The sequence below is a fragment of the Euprymna scolopes genome, chromosome 26 (genome assembly GCF_053919585.1).
Source record: "Euprymna scolopes isolate OS-2025 chromosome 26, ASM5391958v1, whole genome shotgun sequence".
Classification (NCBI taxonomy): domain Eukaryota; kingdom Metazoa; phylum Mollusca; class Cephalopoda; order Sepiida; family Sepiolidae; genus Euprymna; species Euprymna scolopes.
Window position 1 is genome coordinate 26,416,976 of NC_136507.1, and position 27,690 is coordinate 26,444,665.

The window sequence follows — 27,690 nt, forward strand, 5'->3', positions numbered from 1 at the left end:
AAAAAAAAAAAAAAAAAAAAAAAAAAAGTTATATCATGATGTATGCACTCAAACCGTGTTATCCTCAGTCTACCATGTTTTCAAGTGTCCAGGGTACACAAACAAACAACCAGTAGAAGTATTATTACGGTATACATTGTTATTAATATCTATTTAATATTCTGCTTGTTCTTTCCTTTGTTAGTCCGTACATCACGCTTTGAAAAAGGCTAAATACAACTTTTGAAGGCCAAACTGCTTTTAAAAAAAACCAAATTCGTGAAATTTGGCTTAAAAAAGGCCAATCTGGACAAAAATGTAACAGTGACTTGCCTTTAATGTAGCCTCATTTTCGAATATCATTATAATATGATCATTGTTGCAATGGTATGAGAAAGAAACTCGTAATTTTGATATGTAGCAGTTCTTTATTGTAGAAAGAAGTCAACGAAACGTTATGTATAAAGGGGAACATTCAAAAGAAACAGGGCAAAAAAGAAAAAGAGCATTGTCTGTTAATAGGTGCTGGATTTAAGGAGTACATTAAGGATTGTCTTTTATAATGTGATTTTATTATTTGTATTGAACTATTTGGCACAATGTTATTTTCTCAGTATTTATTAGAATTTATTAATTGATCTCATCTGGGACAGTCATATTCTTAAAATACAATCTCTCTCGCTCTCTCTCTCTCTCGCTCTCTCTCTCTCTCTCGCTCGCTCTCTCTCTCTCTCTCGCTCGCTCTCTCTCTCTCTCTCTCTCGCTCTCTCTCGCTCTCTCTCTCTCTCTCTCTCGCTCTCTCTCTCTCTCTCTCTATATATATATATATATATATATATATATATATATATATATATATATAAAAGTGAACGTGTCTGTGTACATTTTCCAACACAATAACTCTGTCAATTTTCAGTCTACAGACTCGAAATTTGATATACAGTGTACTGAGATTTTGGAAAATCTTTGTAATTCGTTTGGCTGTTAAGGGGTCAAAGTTTAACGATTTGACCTTTGAGAACTCTACCAAACTCCTCCGCCAATTTTGGGTCTAAACACTTGAAATTTTAGATATGGGTTCTTTGGACATAGATCTAACCTAATAACTTAATTTGAGTCCCCAAAAATAAAGGTTAAGGGGTCATAATAGGGATCAAAGTTAAAATAAATGACCACTTTTTTTTTTTTTTTTTGCTCAACATACACCTCTAAATACCCGGGCAACGCCGGGCAACGCCGGGCTGAAATGCTAGTAAACACTATTTTCATAGAAATGCTAATAAGTATCAGCTTTCCGTAAATATACTTGTTGATTAAATATATTTCTCATTATGTGGAATTTCCATATTTGTTGATTAAATATTTCTCATTCAGTGGGATTTCCACAGGTCCTGCTAGTTTCCATATATACATTCAATATTTCAGAACATCACTTCAACTCCTGATGCGGTCATATCTCCAGATATTGTGGAGTAGTCCCCTCCCCCTTTAACTTTTAAGAGCACTCTCTTAAATGTATCCACAAATTTATTAATATCATAGTGATCTTTAAACATAACTTATCTCAGTTCTAAAAATCTTCTTAGTTGGAATAAGTATCTTCTGAACGAAACTAAAGCGAAATACATTATTTTGCTGCAAAGAACATGGTGGATGGAAGAAGAAAAAGACCGATTAGCTAGTCAGAATCAAATATCCATTTGTCAGATTCAATAATATTGTTGCTTAAGTTCTAGAAATAGACCGACTTTATTTTATATATTAGATATATATTTGATAGAGCAAGTTAAGTAACACTTAATTATAAAAAGATGCCTGCACATAAATATATTGCAACCATGTTTGATAATCTTTTATCCAGACAGATGTCAAGAATTAAAGATGAAATTGTGTAGGAATTGCTTATCTCAAACTCGCATTTGTTTTATTAATTTTTTGTTCAAGTCTAACAGAAGTGGAGCAGTCACTCCTTTTCGAGCACATTCCTTTTTCAACAATTGTTTTTTGTTCTTTTTTTTTTCAACTATTTAGTTGATTAGTGTGATAAAAGTTGATTATAAAAACATGTGGGTGTGTTTATTTTGGTTTGCTTCTTTTCTTCCTTCTTTACTTTGTCTTTATCCTTTCTTTTCTTTTTCATTTTCTTCCCTCGCTTTCTTATCCTTTCATTTTTCCCTCTCTTTTTTCCTTTTCTTTCTTTTTCCTCTCGTTTTTCTTTCTTTTTCCTCTCGTTTTTCCTCTCGTTTTTCCTTTCTTTTTCCTCGTTTTTCCTTTTCTTTCTTTTTCCTCTCGCTTTTCCTTTTCTTTTTTCCTCTCCTTTTTCCTTTCCTCTCCTTTTTCCTTTCCTCTCCTTTTTCCTTTCCTCTCCTTTTTCCTTTCCTCTCCTTTTCCTTTCCTTTCTTTTTTTTCTTTCCTTTTTTTCTTTCCTTTCTTTTTTTACTTTCCTTTCTTTTTACTTTCCTTTCTTTTTACTTTCCTTTCTTTTTTCTTTCCTTTCTTTTTCCTTTCCTTTCTTTTTACTTTCCTTTCTTTTTTCTTCTCGTTTTTGTCCTTTTTATTTCCTTTTTCTTTCCTTTCTTTTTTCTTTCTCTTGATTTAATTTTTATTCATTTCTCTTTTCTCTCTTTTTTATTTTCTGGTGCAAACTAAATCAGGCTGTCTGAAGATATCGGCTTCCTAATTTAAAACACACCAAACATTGATGATTTTTTTTTTCTCTTTTCGAAACTGAATCATGTACTGTAAAGTCAAAAACAAAAAAGAAATAAAACAATTTTTCTCCATAAAACAACGAAACTAAACACCATAAATATTTAAAGATGGCAATAGTGTGTGTGTGTTTGTATGTCTGTCAAAAACTTTCGACACACGAGACGGATACTAACGAGATCAAGATCGTTTTGAAGCTCAACATCTAGGACGACAAATATCGAAAAATTGGCCCAAAACATTAATTCCTTCACCCTCAACCGGGCAGTTTTTTACATGGAGGGGTCACTTTTTTCGTCGAAATTTTCGCAAGTCATAGTCTCCATTGAATTGATTAACTCTGATTTCAACACTCGTAACTTCCAGTTTCGCCATGGAGGCATCGGCTAAGACGTTACGCTTCTTTTTTTTTTTTTTTTTTACCTTGTTTTTCGTCTTCACGTGACTGGTTCAAGCCTGCCTGCCTGCTTTCACTTTTTTTTTTTTTAAATCTCTCCCCCCCTCCCCCTACTGTTGTTTTGGCCCCCTCCCTCACCTACTACCACTTTTTTAAAAAATTTTAACACATCTACTACTGTTGTTTTGATCCCCCCCTCCCCCAGCTACTACCACTTTTTTTTTTATTCGGAGTTCCTTACTACACTACCTTGACACAACCGGGCAATGCCGGGTACCCCCGCTAGTTATGAATAAAGATAAAAGAATTTGAAGCGTAAGAACTTTTTTTTCCCAAATTACTTGATTCGACATTAAATAACTCAAAAAGGTTTGATATGCCGTAAAACCAAACAACCAAACCAAACACTATAAATAAATATTTAAAGATATAAACAACTTTTGTGCATAAAATTTTTTTTCTTAATTTTAGATTTGGTATTAAATAACTTGAAGGGTTGATATGCTGCAAGACCAAACAACCAACAACCAATTTTCTTTTTGTTTGTTTTCTTCTTTTTTTTTTTTAACTTGGGGGTCATCACTTATCAAGGCCCGAAGGTTACTCGAGGATAAGGGCCAATGTATGTAAGGTGGTTAGTGAAGTAATAATCAATGATGTACATTGGGGGGAATTTGTTTACATTAGATTCGAAGGCTATCATGTTGTATTTAGCAGGGAAGCATGCAAACAGAACAGTATTCCAAAGGCGGGCAGTTTTGGGAAAGAAGTTTTGTTCATGGGATCTGCGTTTACATTTAGGCACAGATAGAGAGTGGGAAAAATCATATACAGTGGTTGTAGCTAGTCGAGTGTTTTTTTGTGAAAGTTTAGCAAGAGGGGGGAGGACCATAGATTGGAGTTCAGACGAACACTTACCATGAAAATAGTGATAGGGCAGGGACAGGCTTGCGACGTCTCTTCTGTGGGAAAGAGGTTGCAGGGAAGAAAAAAGGGCATCGCTTACTGGTTTTCGAAGTCGGTTTTGAACTTCCGTTTCCTGTTTTCTTTTTCACCCTCGTTTTTAAAATGTTTGGACTCGATTACATTTTCTTTGTTTACATTACTCGATTCACACAATTCCCTCTCCCCTTATATATTTAAACGAACATCTTCAGGACTATGGTTTTCGCTGTACCTATTTACTATGCCTCCCCACGGGACAGAGTTAGACACCAGGGTCGTTTTTTAACGTGGAGAAAAGGTACAAAAATAAAAATTGTCTCAGTCGTGAAGGATTTCTCCTCCACCGAAAGAGAACAAGAAATAGAAGTGCAGCATCTGAAGAACAGATGGTATTTATTTGCTCCCCCACCGAGCAAATTAGGCACAAGGCCAATTTTTAATGTGAGGAGTGAAGGGAGGGGGAAGGGGAAAAGGGGACTAGCTCCCGAGAGGTGGGAAATGGGAGCTGGTTAAAGGTCAGGTATGTGGGGTTGCCCCCACATCTGGTCTTTGCTTGCAGTATCTGCCAGAACAGATGGTATTTATTTGCTCCCCCACCGAGCAAATTAGGCACAAGGCCAATTTTTAATGTGAGGAGTGAAGGGAGGGGGAAGGGAAAAAGGGGACCAGCTCCCGAGAGGTGGGAAATGGGAGCTGGTTAAAGGTCAGGCATGTGGGGTTGCCCCCACATCTGGTCTTTGCTAGTCATAGCTAGTCATAGCTTGCAGTATCTGCCAGAACAGATACTACACTTTGATCTTGTCCTGAAGGCCAAGAAAACGATTCGGAACTATGGTTCGCTGTAAGTCAGTCTGAAGATCGACATAGCCGTTTTTAGATGCAACCATACATCGCAATAAGAGACTCTGTCTGTTAGTCTGCTTAGACGTATTATTTGGATTCTTCGAACTACTGTTCTCATCTTTTGTTTTATTTTCACAACGTTTTAGTTGATGTAACCTCCGGCCTTCAATTGAATCTTGTCAAACTCTGGAACCTTTTCTTTTAAACTCGGGAATCTGCATGGAATTTTGAAAATAACTTTTTGTTTAATACATGCAATGCTATTGTTGCGTCTGCGTTGATCGGATAGAAGTCCAAGTAATTTGCAGTTATATTTTTGAGTGTCGCCTGCTCGGAGGATTGAACCTTCAACCTCCAGAAGAGTGTAACTTTAAAACCGAATTTTACCAAGTACTATATCCACTACGCCACAGGGTTTTGTATTCAAAATTCTGCACAGATGCCCGAGTTTGACGGAAAAATTCCAGAGTTCAACAAATGCATTCTCGAGTTCAATAAGATACATCTGAAAAAAGGTCGGAGGTTACATCGGTCCAAACGTTGTGAAAATAATGCTCAAGATGAGAATCCAAATCACACGAATAATCAATCCGCATCTCAAAAATTCAGAAATATAAAATCTTCATCGCTAAAAATTTAATCGTCAGGATCGTTTCCAGTCTCAAACATGTCTTCTTGTGTCTGGGATGTGCTACTGGTAGATAATTGTAGTTGTACTCCAGAAGCATCTCCTTAGCTATAAGCTATCTGAAATTACGGTTATGTGGGTGACAACCAAAATCTCCAGATAAAAAAAAAAAAAAGCTAGCGCTATACTTAAATTTTACTAGCTAGATTCCAAACGAAATCTCTAGATCTAGTGGAAAAACCGCTAGATTGGCAACAGTGGAAATGATATTAAAAAATTCAATGGTTTTAAATACAGATTGAGTGCATAAAAACTAGCTTGAAATAAGTGTGCAAATTAATTTTTTTTTTTTTTTTTTTTACACAGGCATCACCACATTATCAAGGCCAAGAGGCCACTCAAGGATAAGGGTTAAAGAGTGTACAATAAAAATTGGAAAATATAGTAATCATTAGTAATGGAAATTCGGCAAATTTGTTAACTCATATGGAATGGCTCATCAAGAACTTATTTACGTTAGACTTGAACACAACCATATTGTACTCAGCCGGAAAGCAGGAAAGCGGAAGACAATTCCACAGGCGTGCAGTTCTAAGAAAGAAGCTTTGTTCATGGAATCTACGATTAGGTTTAGGCACAGATAAAGAGTGGGGGGGGGATTATTGATAGTGTTTACAGCTAGACGAGTGTTTCTTGTGAAAGATTGGCGAGGGGTACCATAGACTGAAGCTCAGTCGAACATTTTCCATGAAAATAACGATACATCAGAGACAAACTCGCAACTGTGAGATAGAGGTTGCAGGGAAGAGAAAAGGACATCTCCTACGAGGCCACGAAGTCTATTTTGAACTCTATCAAGGCAGGACAAGTTCTTTCTAGCAGCTCCTGCCCAGATGTGGCAACAGTATTCCATCCTTGGACGTACCTGGCTCTTATATAGAGAATTGCATCAGCAGTGAATGCTTAAGAAATTTTTAATCCACAGAAGTAGATGGCTTTTATCCCGGTAGCCATGACCAGGTAACCATATATCTACAAAGCCACTATTCGTCCATACATGGTGTATTTTTGCCACATCTTGGCTGATGCATCCACCACGAGTCTCTCTCTCTCTCTCTCTCTCGCTCTCTCTCTCTCTCTTTCTCTCTCTCTCTCTCTCTTTCTCTCTCTCTCTCTCTTCGACAAGCTCAAAAAAGAGTCTCCAATCTAATAGATCCAACACTGTCTACCAAGTTCCAACCTCTGTCACATCGCTGAAATGTTGCATTCCTGTGTCTGTTTTACAAGTACTTTAATGGAATTCATTTTGACAAACCTCTTTGCACTTTACCCCCTCAGCGTACATACACCCGACAAACCCGTTTAGCAACATAATCCCACCCATTCACTGTAGAGGTACTTAGATGCAGGAAAGCCTTCCACTCTGATCGTTTCTTCCTTCGGGCTGCTAGACTTTGGAATTCCCTCCCTGTCTCGTGCTTCCCTTACTGTATTAACACACAGAAATTTAAATGCAATGCAAATGGACATATCGCTTATCTCTTCAGATAGTCAACCTATAGATATGATCCAAAATAGTCTGCCTTTGTGTTGAATAAAATTAAAAAAAAAAAAAATTAATTCTCGGCATTTTTTTACGACCTGCCCCAACCTGGTATAAACATTCCCAACCACCTCATGTTAAGAACGGCTGTCGGAATACCCCCCCTCTCAACCTCCTCATGTTAAGAACGGCTTTCGAGGTTGGGGGGGGGAGTGTTTATTCCGAAAGCCGTTCTTAACATGAGGAGGTTGGGGTGTTTATAATATGCTGTGGCACGTCGTAAAAATTTTCCGAATTTTCTATGTTGAATATAAAGCCTATCATTTAGAACTGATTATTACATATAAATTTATCTATTGCAATGTTTCACAAATGTACTTTATATATCTGAGTGTTCTTAGATAGGTTTTGTCTCGAAATGCCTCCAATAAGTATCGAAAATCGATAATCAAAAAAATCCGATTAAAGAACAATCCGATTTTGACTACAGTTAACACCTTTATACAGCCTAACAGCACAGGTGCATTTGAGAAGCTTTATCACTGCACAAGCAGAAAAGTCCGATATATAAAGTAACAGTAGGTTCTTTGATAAGACGGGGGCACATTTAAAATGAATGTTTCTGTTTAGAGCACAACTAAACTATTGTACGTGACTTTTGCATTTTAAACTTTAATTCATTTATAATATCAACATAAGCTTCTCTAAAATGCAATGTAGATTACAATTTAGACTATCACTGTGGGGAGACATGTAAAGCTTCCTCCTGGTGCACGGAGGTGGGTCCATGGTTAGAGTAGGCCAACATTTGATTGAAAAAAAATGGGAGATTTCACCGATTTCGATAGAAATAAAAGAATTGGAAGTGTGAAACATTCGTTGTTCCTCATTCAATCCCAGGCAACGTCGGGCTTCCCTGCTATTATATATATATATATATATATATATATATATATATATATATATATAACTACTTCATTTACTCACATAAAATTAATATACAAAAGTATAGATTTATGCGTAAACTTGAAGTATTTACTTCAAAAGTGCTCAATACGTAGGTAGAGCTAGTTATTAATTTATAAAATATATATGGCGATTAAGCTACACTGAATATTCGGCGTTTCATCCACTCTAGGATTCGTCAGGCTTATGCAAAAACGCCCCTTTTTGTGGTTCTTTTTTCATATTTCTCAAAAACTTGATATCTCTGACTATATAGTGGTTTTTCACGGTGGTCAACTCAAATATACATGTGTTAAGGCCTGAAACTGCACTGTTATCCATTTACACTGGGATTCGGCATCTCCAGGGGCTCAAAAGAGGTAAAAAATGCCTCAAAATGGCAAAAAATAACACTTTTTGCCCCATAGTATAAGCCTAACGAATCCTAGAGTGGATGAAACGCCGAATATTCAGTGTACCTTAATCGCCATATATTTGATAAATTACTACATATATATATATGTATATATAAACACAAACCACAACAATAAAGCGATTAACACTTGTAAAAATTAAAAAAAAAAAAAAAAAAAAAATTACCTATTTCTTAATAAGATTGCTTAATCTATTTTTAAAAAAGTGAAATGTATTTCAGTTGTATATTACTGTTGCTAAAACCATCTTATACTGTAAATACAGCGATTCTCTATCGCTCTGCACGTCGGCGATATGCAATTGAAACAAATCCATCTACAAACGTCAGATATAAGTTTTTAGATTTAAATTTTACGAACAATCCAATAGCTTCCCTGCTAGTATATATATATATATATATATATATATATATATATATATATATATATATATATATATATATAACTTTTGAGGGGGTTATGAAGCATAACGACGATGTTTTTTTTATATTTAATATTTTATTTTTATATTTCAAGTGGTTTTCCGCTCTTGATCACAGAATGTAGCAAAATGAAAATGAAAGACGTTAAAAAAATTTAAAAAAATGGAAATGTGTATTTTGAGCTGCATTCATTCCTTGCAACAATGTTCAAAAGAGCCAAGATCAAAGTGTAGTAGTATCAGTTCTGATGGTACACTTCAATTTTTTTGTTCTCGGTTAGTGGAGGAGAAATCCTTCACGACTGAGACAATTTTTAATTTTTGTTCCTTTCTCCACATTAAAAAAAACGACCTTGGTGTCTAACTCTGCCCTTGTGGAGAGGCAAAGTAAATAGGAACAATGTTCGAAAGAATTTGCGTGAATTATTTTTACCGTTTGTGAAAGAAGAATTTTATACTTTATTATTTTTTCAAATTTGTAACGCAAAAGCATTAGTTTCAACCGGCAACAATGAGACTCTGGTTAAAATTATTATTATTATTATTATTATTATTATTATTATTGGCTCAAAAGGAGCTTTCACACAGGTCGTCAAAGATCTCTCTCCTTTAAAACAGCCTGTGGTGTTCCCTGAAAGCTAAGTGACAACAAGTTTCCCCAGGTTTCCAGTACTCTCCACCTCTTTCGATAACATTTGCAAATAAATTTGCATTATCACAACAGCTGTTTGCCATTGATTTCTCGTTGGCAGCAGCTATTGGTTTTCACTGGAATTTGTGTGGCAATAAGCCTCCCCAAGGTTCCAGTTCTCTTTGCACTTATCTGGCGGAGGCTTTCCTTCCTCCTTGATTACTTGGTTATTTGGGCTCACTCTTTTTTTTTGGGGGGGGGGGCAGTGATGTGGCAATGAGAGGATGGGGTTGGGTTAGGGAACTTATAGATATGCGGCTACAGTGTTCTTGGTTCCATGTAGTGTTTCATGTTTTGCCTTTGCAGCAGTTTGTCTGGACCCCGCTTGTTGCTCCTGTGTGTTTTCACATTTAAGGGGTTTCCTTAATATTTCAGCTGTTTTGATTATTGTTGTTCGTTTTATTTTTCCAGTCATTCCTTTGATTCCAATTTCTCCCATACTTTTTTCAAAGTTTTTCGGAATTGTTCCTAGTGCTCCTACTAATATAGGTATTATTTTGATTTTCTTCATCTTCCATATCCCTTTCAGCTCTCTGGCTAGCTCTGTGTATTTGCGCCGTTTCTGCTTTTCTTCTATATTCATCCTGTGGTTAGTTGGAACAGCAAAGTCTATGATTTGACAGGACTTTTCTTTCTCGTTAATTATTATGACATCCGGTCTTCTTGCTTGGATGAGTTTATCAGTTTGTATGTCCATGTGCCATAGGACTTTGTGATTCTTGTTTTCAAGTACTGTTGCCGGCTTATGTTTTTACCACTTGTTTGTGCGGTTGAGATGCATTTGTTTGCATAATTCCCAGTGTACTACCCTTCCCACTTGATCGTGTCTGTTCTTGTATTTCTTTTGATCCAGTTTGCTGCATTCACTTATATGGTTCATCGTCTTGTCTCTTTGTCCACAGAGTCTGCATTTGCTGTTTTTTTTGTGTTTTGTCGATCTTTGCTTTGATGTGGTTGGTTCTTATTGAGTTATCTTGTGCTGTAGTTATACGGGATTCAATTTCTCAGCTTATGTGTCCTTTTTGCATCCATGTCCAAGAGTTTTTGTTATTTTCATCTTTTGTCATCCTTATGAATCTTCCGTGTAGTGTCTCTCGCAGCTACGATTATTCTTTCAGTGTTTTGCATTAAGTATTTTTCTAATTCTTTCTTGGTGTCATTCACACAGTCTTCTATACTAACCACTCCCTTCCTGCCATCTTTCCTTTTTACGTAGAGTCGGTCAACATCATCCTTCAAATGTAGTGCGTTGTGCATGGTCATGAGTTTCCTAGTCTTCTGATCGAGCTGTCTCAGTTCTCCTTTAGTCCACCCTATGAATGTTACAGAGTATCTTACTAGTGATACTGCCCATGTATTTATGCCTTTTATTAGGTTTCTGCTATATAATTTGGTTTCGAGAAGTTTTCTTGTTCTCCTAAGGTATTCCTTTCCAATTACTCTTTTATTTCTGTTGTTTTGATGGTGTCTGCTTCCAGTACTCCTAGGTATTTATAGGCGTCTTGTTCCTCTACTGCCCTCATCTCCATTTGGTTGGGTAGTTCCATGCCTTCTGTCGTCTCTAGTTTTCCCTTTCTTATAACTAGTAGTGAGCACTTTTCCATACAATACTCTATTATTATTATTATTGGTCCCCCGATTTATCATAGAGGGACCTATGTGTTCAGTGGTGTCTGTTCATCCGTTATTCCGGATGATTGTCAAATAACCGTCGTTTAGTTTTTCCTGAATTTTTGCCACAAACTGTATTTCATTAAATAGATGTCCACAGTAAAAAAAGATTTTTGCGAAAATTCCCACTGCATCCCCAGGGGCTCAAAAGAGGTTAAAAAAATGCCCTAAAATGGCCAAAATTGACACGTTTTTGCCCTATAATTTTTGATCTATTCATTAGATTTTTCTGAAACTTGGCCAAAATTTGGAGCCCATTGTTCTTAATATAAATCCAATATGGGTTACCCTGGCAAAATTCTGGTCCGCGTCCCCAGAGACTTTTAGTGCTAAAAACGCCCCTTTTTGTGGTTCTTTTTTCATATTTCTCAAAAACTTGATATGTCTGACTATATAGTGGTTTTTCACGGTGGTCAACTCAAATATACATGTGTTAAGGCCTGAAACTGCACTGTTATCCATTTACACTGAGATTCGGCATCCCCAGGGGCTCAAAAGAGGTCAAAAATGCCTAAAAATGGCCAAAAATGACACTTTTTGCCCCATAGCATTTGATTTTCCTGAAACTTGGCCAAAATGTGGAGGCCATTGTTCTTAATATAAATCCAGTATGGGTGACTCTGGCAAAATTCTGGTTCGCATCCATCAGGGACTGACTTTTAGGACTAAAAAAACATGCCTTTTTGGAACTCTTTTTTCATATTACTCAAAAATTTTAGATGTCTGTCTATATAGTAGTTTGCCATGGCGCTGAATTCAAATATACTTGTCTTAAGGTGTGAAACTGCGCCGTTTGCCCATTTTCACTGGGATTCGGCATTCCCAGGAGCTAAAAAGGAGTCACAAATGCCCCAAAATTGCAAAAAATGACACTTTTTAGCGCATAACTTTTGCCCATCCATTAGATTTTTCTGAAACTTGGCGAAAATGTGAAGGCAACGATGGCCCTTCGCACTTCTCACATTCATCATTTCTTCACTTTTTTGTGGCGTCATCTTACATGCAGCACCAGTGGGGGACCACACACACGCAGCTTGTTGTTGTTGTTATTATTATTATTACTACAACAACCATCACCAATATTATTTTACTATTGTTGTTATATTAAAATATTATTTTACTACATTTATTCACTATTATTTTTGTCTCACCTATTATTATAATTATTAATAATATTATTTTTACCGTTCAACACCTTTTTCAGTTACGAAACATTTATTGGTCCCCCGACAAAAGGAGAGAGAACCTGTAAATTCATCCTTGTCTGTTTTCTCAATAATTATGCCTTGGAATTTAAAATTTTTTGCACAAACATTAAACATGATATGAGTAAAAAAAAAAGTAAAAGAATCAAATATCTATTTGTAAGATTCAATGACATTGTTGTTTAATTTAAAGAAATAGACTGACTTTATTTTATGTATTAGATATATACATTTGATAGAGAAAGTGAATGAGTTCCGAAATGGATAACATTTAATTATAAAAAGATGTCTGCGTGTAAATATATTGCAACCATGTTGCAATATATTTTGATATGTTGTAAAATACACAAAACGAACCAAACAGCAATGTCAGTTTTATGAATATTAGTAGTAGTAGTAGTATTAGTAGTAATATTGGTAATATTGAGCTTTTTTATTTAGTTGGGATTACTATATAAATATTAATGCTTATATTTACTTCGAGTTTACTGAAGCTTTTGGCTTATAAACTTATATATATGAACCGTTTCGGAGTCCATAGGAAACGAATGCACATATGCACACACAGATAAAGTTCCTTTTATATAATAATACATAAATGTATATATATATATATATATATATATATGTATGAACCGTTTCGGAGTCCATAGGAAACGAATGCACGTATGCACACACAGATAAAGTTCTTTTTATATAATAATACATAAATATATATATATATATATGAACCGTTTCGGAGTCCATAGGAAACGAATGCACGTATGCACACACAGATAAAGTTCTTTTTATATAATAATACATAAATATATATATATATATGAACCGTTTCCGAGTCCATAGGAAGCGAATGCATGTATGCACACACAGATAAAGTTCTTTTTATATAATAATACATAAATGTATATGTATATATGAACCGTTTCGGAGTCCATAGGAAACGAATGCACGTATGCACACACAGATAAAGTTCTTTTTATATAATAATACATAAATGTATATATATATATATATATATATATGAACCGTTTCGGAGTCCATAGGAAACGAATGCACGTATGCACACACAGATAAAGTTCTTTTTATATTATAATACATATATATATATATATATATATATATATATATATATGTATTATTATTTACTATAATAATTGTTAAATACCTACAGATACTAGTGTTTCATCCTTTCCGGAATCATCAGTGCAGAGTGTCATGATTAACGCCAATCGAGAGACTCGAACCACGGCGACAGAAGTCATGTCTGGCTTCATTAGCAAGGACCCGAACCACTAGGCTACTGCGAACTGCGAGAGATACAAGTTGAAATTAAACATTTATTCTTACTAAATGCTTATATATATATATATATATATATATAAAAGGAAGTTTGTGTGCGAGTTCGTTCCTTATGGGCTCGGAAATTGCTGTGCGGATTTTTATGAAATTTCATACAAAGTTACTTAATTGTTTGGGAATGTTCTTACGTAGGTTTTGTATCAGAACGTGTCTGATAAGTGTCAAAAATCGATAATCGAAATAATCCGATTCAAGAAGGAAGTCCGATTCTGACCAAAGTTAACACTTTTATACAACCAAACATCATAAGTGCATTTGAGAAGTTTTATCACCGCACAAGCAGAAGGGCCCAGGCATATAAAATCAACTGTAGATTCTTTTATAAGACAGGGGCGCCTTCGAAATGAATGTTTCTGCTTAGAGCACAATTGAACCATGATACTTAACTTTTTCATTTTAAACTTTATAAAATTATCAGTAGATTCTTTACAGTGCAATGTATTATGGACTAGGTTACTGGGGGAAGGGTATGTGAAGCTTTCTCCCTATACTTTGTGGGGGAGGGGTCTGTAACTAGAGCTGGCAATCAATCGATGTGATTTAAAAAATGGGTGATTATCTTCTCCTGGGAGGGGGGTGTCGTGCATTATGCTCTATTGTGATGATATCATCCTCCCAGTCTTTATCTCCTCCTTTTAGGGTTAAAGTATTATACACGTTTGTTCACAATTTTATTAACATTATGTGATATTTAAAAAAAAAAATTTCTGTTTTCTTTCAGACGTGATCATCATGGCTGGACTTGGGAGTAAAATGAAGACCTGGTTCTTCCTTCACTTGCTCCTGTGTTACCTCGTTGTGGCCAGTGGGATTATTGTCAGTTTTTTAATGGCGTGTACACTATTCATCTGGCCGTTTAACAAGGACCTCTATCGAAAGGTCAACAGCTACCTGGCTTACAGTTGGTGGTGCCGTAAGTATCACAAGAAAATATATTCTCTGTTAGTATTCCTTGGAAAATTTTCAAGAGGAGGCGCTGGAGGAGGGCGTTAGATGCACACCTTTCAGAAATAGGTTCTCTTCTATTTTTTGATTTCTGAAAAATAATTTTCTATTTATTTTCATTTTAAAAATAATCCTCTTTTGCATGGAAATTTTAAAAACAAGACAGCTAATAACTTTGAAGCTACCAGAAAATCTTTAACGGGCAAATATTTGTTTGTCCAGCTAAAACTTGAAAAATACACAACAAATGCACACAAAGTAAACTCGCATGTATAATATATTTAAATTTAATTTAAAAAAAAAAATTATTATTAGTGGGGTGGGGTGGGGGGGACTTTGTCCGATCGTAAAATACGCTTAAATATGATATTTTAATTCGTCCAGATTTTGTATATATTATTATAGAGTCGTGATTTCAAAAGTAAAAAAAAAAAGGTATTTGGGTGCCATCAGCTGTAAGCAAAACTTTAGCATTCAAAGCTGGTGACGTTACCACTGTACCAACATGACACGCATATGAACTGATTAAAAATAAACTAAGATGAATGCACCAAATGCATAACGATTTTTTCAATTTGAACACCTTTTTGCCCCTTTAAAAGCTATTTTAACCGGCTAAAGACCCATAAAATAAGGATCCATAAAAAATGGGCAAATATTTGTTTGTCCAGCTAAAACTTGAAAAATACACAACAAATGTACACAAAGTAAACTCGCATGTATAATATCTTAAATTTAATAATAAAAAAAAAAATTCATAAGTAGTTGGGGCTTTGCCCGGTCGTAAAATATGCTTAAATATGATATTTTAATTTGTCCAGATTTCGTATATATTTTTTGTATATAGATTTCGTATATATTCTTATAGAGTTGTGATTTCAAAAGTAGAAAAAAAAAATGTATTTGGGTGCCATCAACCAAAAGCAAAACTCCAGCATTCAAAGCTGTACCAATTACCATTGTACCAATGTGACACGCATATAAACTGATTAAAAATAAACTAAGATGACTACCAAATGCATAACGATTTTTTCAATTTGAACACCTTTTTGACCCTTTAAAAGCTATTTTAACCGGCTAAAGACCCATAAAATAACGATCCATAAAAATCCAATCATTTGAAATCCTTAGCGGTACTCTGCGACTTGTAGTTTCAGAAGAGATAGTTTGGAAATATGAAGACAGACAGTCAGTCATAGTGAGTTTTATAAATTAGATTTAGGAGAGTTAAATGTCCATTTATATACTTTAAAGCTATCAAGACGTACACATCTTTTAATGCTATCATGTAGTCTGTTTACCGGCCACTAATTAAAGGGAAGTAATACTGATTTTTTGCTTACAGTTATTTGCCTTATACCAACAACAGTTGTGTGTGTGTGTATCCAGATAGAGGAATGGGCTGGGTAAACAAAAAAAAAAAAAAAGAGTGGCTTTGTTTTACTTTGGCATCCCCATTGTTCTGCAAAACTGTGAACATGGCGGTGTATGTGAAAAAATCGTTCTTAGCAATGTTTTAAGTCAAACGACCATGTAATTGAAAAAAAAAAAATTTTTATTAAAAAAACACCTCGTTTTTTATTAAAAATAAATTTTAATAAAAAATTATATTATAAAAGATCTATAAAGTCTATTTTTAAGTATGTAAAAGTTTGTTAAAAAGATCAAACAAAGTTTGTATTGTAAGTAAACAATACAAACTTTATTCAATCTTTTTAACAAACTTTTACATACTTAAAAATAGACTTTATAGATCTTTTATAATTTAATTTTTTTTAATTTATTGGACAAAAAGTTGTTTTTTTTTTGTTTTTTTTTTACATTCCTCATGTATTTTAATCAAGCATTATATAAAAAAAACGTATCCAATACATGAGTGGCAAAGTGACAAATAAAAAAAAAACACATCTATTTTTTATATATATAATTAAATCTCATTTCTAAAAAAGCCGATTTATAAAATTTCATTTCCCAAGAGAAAACAATTGGAAAAATCTTTTCCCCCAAAAAAAAAAAAAAATGGGGACGATTTTTCATCATATATTTTAATTAAATAAATAAATACATAAAGTCTATTTTTTATGTATGTAAAAGTTTGTTAAAACATTCAAATAAAGTTGGTAATCTCAGTGAAAAAAAATATATCTCGTTTTTTTTTTTTTTATTAAAAATAGAAATAAAATTGCCGTTTGACTTGAAACATTGCCAGGGACGAATTTTTCACATACACTGCCGTGTTCACACTTTTGCAGAACAACTGGGATACCAAAGTAAAAAAAAAAAAAAAAAAAAAAAAAAAAAAAGTAGGGGGATGGAGGGAGAAAGTTGCATTATCTTGTCCCAGGAAATACCGGGTAGCCCTGATAGTTTTAAATAAAGACCGATGGGTACAAAGTTTATTTCTCTTGGTTGCATATTATGAATTCAAAGTTTCCTCCTGTATATATATAAACTTGCACATTCCGTGTTCCTATCTACTTGTCTCTCCACAAGGATAAAGTTAGCCACAAAGGTCGGTTTTTAATGTAGAAAATATCTAGCTCCCTAAAAAGGGGCACTCTAGATTGAAACAAAAATAAACCTTAACCCTAACTTACCTTGGTCTAAAAGAACTTCTCTTGCACTGACAGGACAGAATAAACTAAATGTAGTATAAGAATACAGGGGCGGAACGCTAAAATCATAGCCCTTGAAAAGACAACATGATTCCATTTCCGTTTGATGAAAACCAGTTTTCTTTTTTAGTTGCAGACCATCTACTAGTTGGTCAGTTGTGTACAAATCATAAGAGTGATAGGAGTCTTCTATCATGTCTGAAAGCAACAAGCAAGATTTGAGATGCGCCACTGTTCAACTCATGCTCTCTACTGATCCAAGTTATGACAACAGGACCATTGCCAGCGCCCTCAAAATGCAAATCTGGACAGTTAATGCTTGAGGGCACAACTCAACACATCGGCCGACCCAGGGTTATTGTCTTTGGTGTAGTTTCAAGTGAGGGCCACATCATGCCACCTCACATCTTTGAAATCAGTTTGAAAGTCAACACCAAAGTGTACTTGGATGTGCTGAAGGATATGATGATTCCCGGGTGCAATCAGCTGGCCGCTGGTAGACCCTTGGATGGCAGCAAGTCTCAGTGCTGGCCCATAAGTCTAGAGAGACCTATGCTTGGCTTCAGAAGGAGTTCTATGACTGTGTCTTTCTCTTACTGCACCCCTCCTCCCACGACCTGAATCCATTGGTCTACTTCATTTGGTCATGCATCGAGAACATCACCAGTATAACCTCTCACAACACAAAAGCCAGCCTGATCACCGTCATCTACTGAGTATTCACCAAGCCTCTGCTAGCACTTGTGAAAAAGGCATGCTACCAGTTTCGGACATGTATCAAGGTGGTGATTGAAACTGAAGGCGGTTACATTGAATAGATATCAGCTCTACTACATAATCAAGTTACTTGAACTGATTTTTTCAAGTTAAAAATAAAGCTGTAGTGTTGTTTTCTTTAGGGTGACACTTTTATTGTTCTACTCTGAAGATACTATGCTTTGTCCCTAGCGAAAGGCAACGAATGGAAAGTTTTTGTCATTAAGCATACACTGGTTGGTGAATGTCTCTTGTCATGTGTTGCTGAAGGTTTTATGCCCTTAAGAGCTCTAATAGTCTTTTTTTTTTCTTTTTTTTTTTTTTTTTTTACACAGTGATCACCACTTATCAAGGCCCGGAAGCCACTCAGGGATAAGGGTTATTGCAAGTACATTACGTTAGTGAGGAGATTTGATGAAGTGTTTAATTAGGGGGGGCGGTTCATTAGGAATTTGTTAACATTAGACTTGAAGACATTTTGCCCTTAATAAAATCTGTTATATATATATATATATATATATATATATATATATGCATGTGTGTTGTCTGTGAAGAAAAAATACCCAGAAATCAGGAAAGAAATATGTTTTTTCGTATGTGTAGTTAATATTCTCAGTTTTCTAGTTGGCTGAAACAAACTGGTGAGTTCAGATTTTGTCCAATCGAGACTTGACATGTAAAAACAACATTCACTGCCACTGCTGCTTCTCACAGGTTCAACTAGTATGTATAAAATACACAAAGCGGATTAGTGTTTCATAAGAAACGCTCAAACTTTAATCCAGGCTTGAAGATAAACATCTGCTTAAAATTGACCCTCTTTCATCTTTTTTCTTGTTATATAAACTTTGTTGTGTCCCCAGGCTGTTTGCAATTAGAGATTTTGTTCAAAAGAAAATGAAAAAAAAAAAAAAAAAAAAAAAATTCAAACAGCTAGAATAAACATTGGAATTATAAGCAGAAAATGGAAATAGTCTGATAACACTAAGGGTTTTCTAATTATGTACTTTGATGAGTCCATAGGGAAAGAGAAGGAGGAAATAGAACTTCTCTTCTCCACTTCAGAGTTTTTTTTTTTTTTTTTTTTTTTTACATAGGCATCACCACATTATCAAGGCCCAGAGGCCACTCAAGGATAAGGGTTAAAGAGTGTACAGTAGAAATTGGACAATATAGTAATCATTAGTAATGAAAATTTGTTAAATTTGATAACTTATATGGAACGGCTCATCAAGAGCTTATTTACTTTAGACTTGAACACAACCATATTGTAGTCAGCCGGAAAGCAGGAAAACGGAAGACAATTCCATAGGCGTGCAGTTCTAAGAAAGAAGCTTTGTTCATGGAATCTACGTTTAGGTTTAGGCACAGATAAAGAGTGGGGGAAATTATTGATAGTGTTTACAGCTAGACGAGTGTTTCTTGTGAAAGTTTGGCGAGGGGGGACCATAGATTGAAGCTCAGTTGAACACTTTCCATGAAAATAACGATACATCAGAGACAAACTCGCAACGTCTCTTCTGTGAGATAGAGGTTGCAAGGAGGAGAAAAGGACATCTCCTACGAGGCTACGATATTTGGAACTCTATCAAGGCAGGACAAGTCCTTTCTAGCAGCTCCTGCCCAGATGTGGCAACAGTATTCCATCCTTGGACGTACCAGGCTCTTATATAGATAGAGAATAGCATCAGCAGTGAGATATCTACCGGATCGATAGAAAGATCCCACCATTTTTCCAGCGGCCTTGGCAACAGATTTGATGTACGTGTTCCATTTAAGATCAGGAGTAATGGTCAAGCCCAGAAGCTTGTCAAAACTTGAGGCCTCCTGAAGACGAGAGCCATTCATTTCAATTGATGCCAAATGTGGATTAGAATGTTGATGATGTAAAGAGAGAAGCTTGGTTTTAGATGCATTAAAAGTAACCAGCCACTCCTTTCCCCATTGTACTACGTGCTCAAGATCAGAGGAGAGAGAATTGGAGAGAACTTTTAGGTTAGCTTTGCAGAGTTATTCCCCTTGTGAAACGTGCAATTTAGAAACGGTGAACCATAGGTGGTGCTTTAAGAGTAATTTGTAAGGAGTTTTTTTTTCTTCTTCTTTTTTTAAAATTTTATATCTATATAATATATAATATAATTATAAAACTCTGTGGACCGTCGGGCATCTTTCCTGGTTTGCTTACTTGAAACTTGTCTTCGATCAGGTGATTCCATCTTTTAAACATGGATGACAAGTAATATATATATATATATATATATATATATATATATATATATATATATATATAATGTATATTTAGGCGGCATTTTTTTCTCTTAAGCATATTTCTTAAAATAAATTAGACATTTTTGTCAATTAATTCTGTATTTGATCCTTTCCAACTGAATAACGGTCTTTACTTTTAGCAATCGCCATATTATTACATATATATATCTCCAAACTACAAAATACTGCTGCTTGTATACTAAGCAAGTACCTCCTATAGATACTTTACCTCCAAGATGACTGCCTTGTCTGTTTTGCATGACAAACCTTATTATTTTTTACTTAAATTCTCTTTCTCCTGATCACTAACAAATCAAATCTGCTCTACTTCCTAAGTTGACACTAAACAAATCCGTCTCACGTAACTTAGATGGGTCCTTGCTCTCCGCCCTTGACCTTAACAAACTCGCAAATCGATACCCATTAACACCTAAAATTTCCTAGGCATGCTCCCGATTATAACTCCCAACCCATAACCAAGCTTCTAAGTAAATACTTACTAGCCTTAGTCCAATACATTGACTTAAAGTAATCTATAATGAACAGTAACCGTTAATATCTCTTTATTAAGAGATAGTATTGCAATAATTATTACACAAACTAAACCGGTACTCATTGAAATAAAAACTTCCGGATATTAAGAGAAAGGCGAAGTCATTCTCCTTAGTTGTAGTCTAAAGGCAACTTACTCAAATTGTCTAAAATTCCATGCATTCGTATACAATACTACTTATCCATCCATCTATACTTTTACTATACTTACAGAATATGCAATAACCTATATCTATCAGGTATAACTGTACTCCATATCAAATGTTCTCTTGTCTCTATACTGAACATATCTAATCTTTCAGTCTTACTAAATGTCTGGTTTGGGCACCAAATCAGAATTTCTAATAGAAAGTAGATCATACTCTAGCACTTTATCCTAATTCCTAAACCTACTAAACCATATCTAACCATACATTCCTAAACCTACTAAACCATATCTAACCATACATTGCTAAACTTACAAAACTATATCTAACCATACATCAACTCGACTCTCTCGATCCAATACTGTAGCAAATTTAACTGCTTCCACTGCATGAATTTTTACGTATGCCCTCTCTCAGTATAAATGAAAATGGACAGCATAATAATGCCCTTTTTAAACCACACTTGAGGAGTGAAAATCTTCTGTAGAAGCTAACCTAAATGCCCGATTTTCCAGGAGATATTAACCTAAATAACCAATAAATATTAACTACCCATGCGGGGTCGCAGAAATACCTGGATTAGGACCCAGGCGCGGGGCGAACCCCCTCGGAGCTGATGGACCCGTAGGTCTTCCCAGGCCATCCGTCTAGGAGAAGGAAAACTCTGAAACTAAACCTAGGGGAGGGAGGCCTCTTCAGTCCTGGACGACAACCTTCCTAGAGCTGGTGACTCAAACAAATCACCGGTTGGCAAACCTAAACTGCTTAAGGAGGAGATAGACTCTGTCTATCGCTCGGCTTTCATACTCCTTCTTTGCCTATTGGCCAGGCGTAGAGGTACTATCACAGGGACTCGCTTGAATCACCCAGTGGTTGACCTTGTTTCCTGACTAGGGTAATGAACGCCGCTTTTCCCCACTCCTGCCACATCCCATCCCCCTAAACTGGACACAGTGGGGTGCTTCAGTGCCATATATGTCAGTGCAGTTGGACTGGGCTGGCTTTGCCTAATGGATTGAGGGTACCGGATTGACAGTTCCTGGCTGCTGTTTCCGACTGATAGTACAGGAGCCCTAACTCTTTGGTAGCGCTTAGAGCGGCTGCTCCATCAACAGTTGTAAAATATCGGGATGTTTGTAGTGCCATGTCGCGCATGGAAAGGGACCCTGCACTCATCCCCGGTGGGCTTTCCCGAGGCCACAATCCTGTGGGTGAGGACAGCTGATGGTCTACTTGTATTGCATGTCTGGTATTCTGCACAACTACTTGTCCAGCACCCCCTCACTCATCCACCCTAACTGAAACTTTTAAATAAAATAAAATGAAATGACAGCTCAAGCAAAAGTTACGTTTAAACCAGGACCAAACTCAAAGAAAACCAACCTGCCTCCTCCCTTGAGGCTTGCATTTACTAATATCCGCGGGCTTAGAACTAACTTAGATGATGTTGAGTCATTTCTCCTTGTAAACACCCCGGATATCTTAGCATTAAGTGAAACTAACCTTCACTCCTCCATACCCTCTAACCACTTTAACATGCCTGGTTATCTCCCACTCTACCGTAAGGACTCGGACAGACATATGCATGGACTTGGAGTCTATATTCGAAACACCCTCCCCCTAACTAGAGAAATAAAACTAGAATCAGAGGGCCAGGCCTTTATGTGCTTCAGACTAAATATGCAACACAATATTAGCTACTTATATTTTCTCTACCGCTCTCCCTCAAACCAAGACTGTACCCTAATAAACAAAGTCTCAGACAGCATAGATATAGCACTCTCCCTCGATACTAGCGCACAAATACATGTATTTGGTGACTTCAATGTCCACCACAGTAACTGGCTAGGATTCTCAAATCACACAGACGTAGCTGGTAGCGCCACATATAGCTTCTCTATATCTCATTCCCTATCTCAGATGGTTACATTTCCGACACGTTTCCCAGACCAGCACGATCAACATGCCTCACTTCTAGATCTCTTTCTGACAACAGTTCCCAATGACTGTACAACAAATGCCCATAGCCCACTCGGGAATGCTGATCACGCTGTGATAATGGTAGAAATCAGCCTAAATTCTCGCCCTAAAACTGAAGACCCACTACTCAAAACAACGAGGTATTACAAAAAGGCTGATTGGGAAGCCATCAGGGAGCTCATCAGAGATGCCCCATGGCAAAATATCTTTACTCTTCCAGCGGAACAGTGTGCAAATGAGACAACTGAATGGTTCAAAACTGCTATTGAAGCACATGTTCCCGCACGGAAATACTATAGCAAGCCCCACTCCCCCCAATGGTTTACTTCTGCTTGTGCAGCTGCCATTTGTCAAAGGCAGCATGCGTTCCGCAGATTCAACCGACATAAGTCCAGCTCAAATAAACAGAAGTTTATAGAAGCTAGAAATAATTGTAAGAGAGTGATAGACACAGCTAAGTCAGATTACTCTGAAACCACCAGAAAGCGCATCGAAGCACAGAAATTAGGAACCCGGGATTTTTGGAAAATCTACAACAGCGTAGTTAATAATGGACAGTCAATTATTCCCCCACTAACAAACAATCATGAGGTTGCTTGCACGGCAACTGACAAGGCTAATCTGCTTGCCAGTCGGTTTGCCTCAAACTCCACACTGAACTCGGTACACCACTCACTCCCTGATTTTCCTCTGCGAACAGACGCCACACTTGACGACTTGAAAATCACCCCTTCTCAGGTACATGCTATTATAAAAAACCTAGACACCTCTAAAGCATGTGGACCAGATCTCATCCCGGCTGTGCTATTAAAAAAATGCTCTGCCGAGGTTGCTCCAGTTCTGTCCAAACTTTACAATAAATGCCTTAACGAATCTTGTTTTCCCGACTGCTGGAAAACCGCCTCTGTGGTACCAGTCTTCAAGAATTCTGGTGAAAGAACTGACCCACTAAATTATCGCCCCATTAGCCTCCTCCCGCTTTTCGCCAAAATATTTGAGTCCTTAGTTAATAAAGCCCTAGTCCAGCACCTAACAGCTGCTAAACTCTTGACTGACAAACAATATGGATTCAGGCAAGCCCGTTCAACAGCAGATATCTTAACTGTAGTTTCTGAACGTATATACCGTTCATTGGATAAAACAGGGGAGGGTAGAGCGGTGGCCCTTGATATATCTAAGGCTTTTGACAGGGTATGGCACGATGGTCTTCTAAGGAAAATTAGATCATATGGAATCACTGGAAGAATTCATAACGTAATTAAATCCTTCTTAAGTAATAGAAAAATCAAAGTTGTCCTCGACGGACGTACATCCAAACAATATGACATAAATGCGGGAGTGCCTCAGGGGTCTATCCTTGGACCTCTATTGTTCCTGATATTCATAAACGACCTCCCTGATAATATTGTTTCGGAGATGGGTATATTTGCCGATGACACCACTCTCTATAACAGATATGAGGGGAAAACAAATGAACACATATCCAAGAAAATGGCAGAAACACTAGAGGATGACCTCCAATCCGTAGTGGAATGGGGACAAAAATGGTTGGTCTCATTCAATGCTGCTAAGACTAAGCTTGTTTCCTTCAATAACTACAAGAAACCTTCTCTACCACCAATAGCAATGGCCAAGAACACATTGCCTGAAAGTACTTCTTTTAAACTCCTCGGCCTAACGTTTACAGGGAATATGAACTGGAATAGATACATTGAGAGCATTGCCAAGGCTGCTGCAAGGAAGGTTGGCTCCCTCTACCGTGCTAGAAAACTACTTACGCCTGCCAGTATCCTATACCTCTATAAGGCAACCATTCGCCCATGTATGGAGTACTGTTGTCACATCTGGGCTGGTGCATCTGCTGCTTGTCTCTCGCTCCTGGACAGGGTTCAAAAAAGAGTCGCAAACCTGATAGGTCCTGAACTGTCATCTGGGCTTCAACCTCTGTCCCATCGACGAGATGTTGCATCCCTCTGCCTGTTCTACAAATACTTTAATGGTGAATGCTCTGACGAACTGCAAACACTTGTACCTCCCCGACGTAACTACCCCCGACAAACCCGACAAGCTACTAAGTCTCATCCCTTTACAGTGGAGATCCCTAGGTGCAAGAAAGCCTTTTACTCCAATAGTTTCTTCCCCAGAACTGCGGGTCTTTGGAACTCCCTTCCGGGATTCTGCTTTCCCAACTGCAATGATATGCAGAAGTTCAAGTGTAATGTTAACAAACATCTTTCTACTCTTCTCCCTTCATAATGACCCCGCTAATTAATTCCCTAATAGTAGCCCCCTGCTTCAAAGTGGCACTGTGCCTTGTTTGGGGTGAAAATTGAATAAAAAAAAAAAAAAAAAAAAAAAAAAAAAATATAATTATATTATTCATTGATTGTGGCAATTTGGAAAAAAAAATTTGTTGAAATATACATTAAAAGAATATTTATAATTAAACGTGTATGTATGTATGTATGTATGTATTTTCTTCGGTTTGTCTGGCTCCAGTTTTAAACAGCATTTTCTTCGATCTGTCTAACTCAAGTTTGAAACAATATTTTATTCGGTCTGTCTTGCTCAAGTTTGAAATAACATTTTCTTCAGTCTGTCTGACTCGAGTTTGAAACGGTATTTTATTTGTTCTGTGTTGCATTTTAGTCAATCTGTCTGGCTCAAGTTTTAAATAGTATTTTCTTTGTTCTGTTTGGCTCAAGATTTAATATCATATTGATCTGTCTGCCCAAGTTTGTTATAGCAGTTTCTTTACTCTGTCTTTCTCTAGTTTGAACTGGCATTCTCTTTAATCTTTACAGCTAAAATACTTCCTTAGCCAAACGATCAGACTGAATGGTTGCATTTGCAGAATATCCATTATTGCTGTGTTATTGTTTGCTTCATAATCTATTTGATGATAACATTCGAATCAGCAGCTCTGGTTCAAGAAAGATTTGGTGAAGGTTGCTGAATCGGTTTATTTTTCTTTCTCTGACAAAAGATCAACTTCTCTTTTCTGTCATCTGATCAAAGGATGACATGTTGTTTCGTCATACTCCTCTACTGAATTGGTCACGTGATGTTTTTGTTTTCTCTCATCTCAGCCAGAGTCGAAAATGCTTTTTGGAGATTTCGAAAGACGCAAACAAACGAGGATTTGATTCTTTATAACTGCTTTCATTTCAAACACGATTTATTCTCTTGCACTCTGTTACACTACAAATTAATACTGTGATTACTTTTGTTAGAAAAGATGAGGGAAAGAAAGCAAGGATGCGTTTATTGAATCTGTGCATTTTGTGATGAAAAAGCTATTTAAACGGACTGTTCAGTCTTCAGATCAATCATTAAAGTGTAGTATCTGTTCTGTCCTCGGTAACAAAGAAAAAATCTATCCAAACTGAGACAACTTTTATTTTTGTCTCAATTTAATCAGTGTGTTGCTGCAGAGACGATTTAAAACTTGTTGACAGACTCCCCTAATGGGCTGGGGAACCTGGGTTCAATCCTCAACCAAGTGATACTAAATACTAAAATAATTGTACTTGATAAGGGGAGAATGAAGATTACGTGGAGTAATCCTAGGAAAGCGGTGGGGCGCCTTCCTCTACATCTCTGTTGTAATTAATGAAAAGGAAACCTTTGTTTCCCTCGATTACTTATTTTTTAATTCACAAGTGGGCTCCAGTCGCTTGTATATCCACGTCAGGAGAAATAATGACAGGTTTTTACAGTTCTCTCACCGAGGTATTGATGTTTTCTTAGATGTAGTGCCTGGCATTGCTAAATGGTCACCCATTTGATACTGACCAGGCTCAGCATTGCTTAACTTTGCTGATCTAACGTATCAATGTGATTATGCCGTATTGCTAACTGTGCTCTCATGGGAAAACAATTAAACAGGAACTGATGGACGGAAGAAGCCTCTTTATAAAAAGAATTTTAAAAAATGCTATTACAAACATAAGCGTGGCAGATGGACTAACCAATTGACAAAGTTGCTTATATAGCAATGCAAAGACCCATATAAAATTTATATTTGAAACTTATGCATGACAGACCAACAAATGTTATTTCCAATTTTTACATGGCAGACCAAAAAAAAAAAAAAAACCTATTTAGAAATTAAGCATGTTAGACCAAGAAAATATTATTTTGAATTTAGACAATGTTATTTCGAACTCAAGCGTAACAGATGAAGTAACTATTAAACAGTCACTTACAAAATGCATGAACCTATGTAAAAATACTGTTTCAAACTTAAGCATGACAGACCCAGAAAACGTTATTTAAACTTAGGCATGACAGTTAAAGAAAATGCTATTTCAAACTTACGCATGGCAGACCAAGAAAATATTTTAAATAAAAGCTTTACAAAATGCAATCATGAACTTACGCGTGATTAATTGACGACCATTGAATATATAAAAGTGCATGACTCCATGTAAAAACTTCTTTTTCAAATTTAAGCATGACAGTAATAAAATGCTATTTTTATGTTATTGTGAACTTAAGCTTGACAGATCAAGAAAATATTAACACTTAAGCATGGTAGAACCTAGAACATATTATTTCCAACTTAAGCATGTCATTGATCAGACAACGACACTTATACAATGCATGAACTCATGTAAAAAAATACTATTTCAAACTTAAGCATGATAGTCCAAGTA

General features: G+C 36.2%; 1 protein-coding gene across 3 annotated transcripts in view; it reads left to right on the forward strand.

The window, feature by feature from the left end:
• LOC145247952 (1-acyl-sn-glycerol-3-phosphate acyltransferase delta-like) overlaps positions 1 to 27,690 on the forward strand; it is a 160,060-nt gene that overhangs the window by 51,992 nt on the left and 80,378 nt on the right. For all 3 annotated transcript variants that reach the window (XM_080109598.1, XM_080109597.1, XM_080109599.1), the window contains exon 2: positions 14,492 to 14,683. In XM_080109598.1, coding sequence (XP_079965724.1) covers positions 14,503 to 14,683 — 181 coding nt within the window. In that variant the 5' untranslated portion in view covers positions 14,492 to 14,502. The remainder of the gene's footprint in view (positions 1 to 14,491; positions 14,684 to 27,690) is intronic.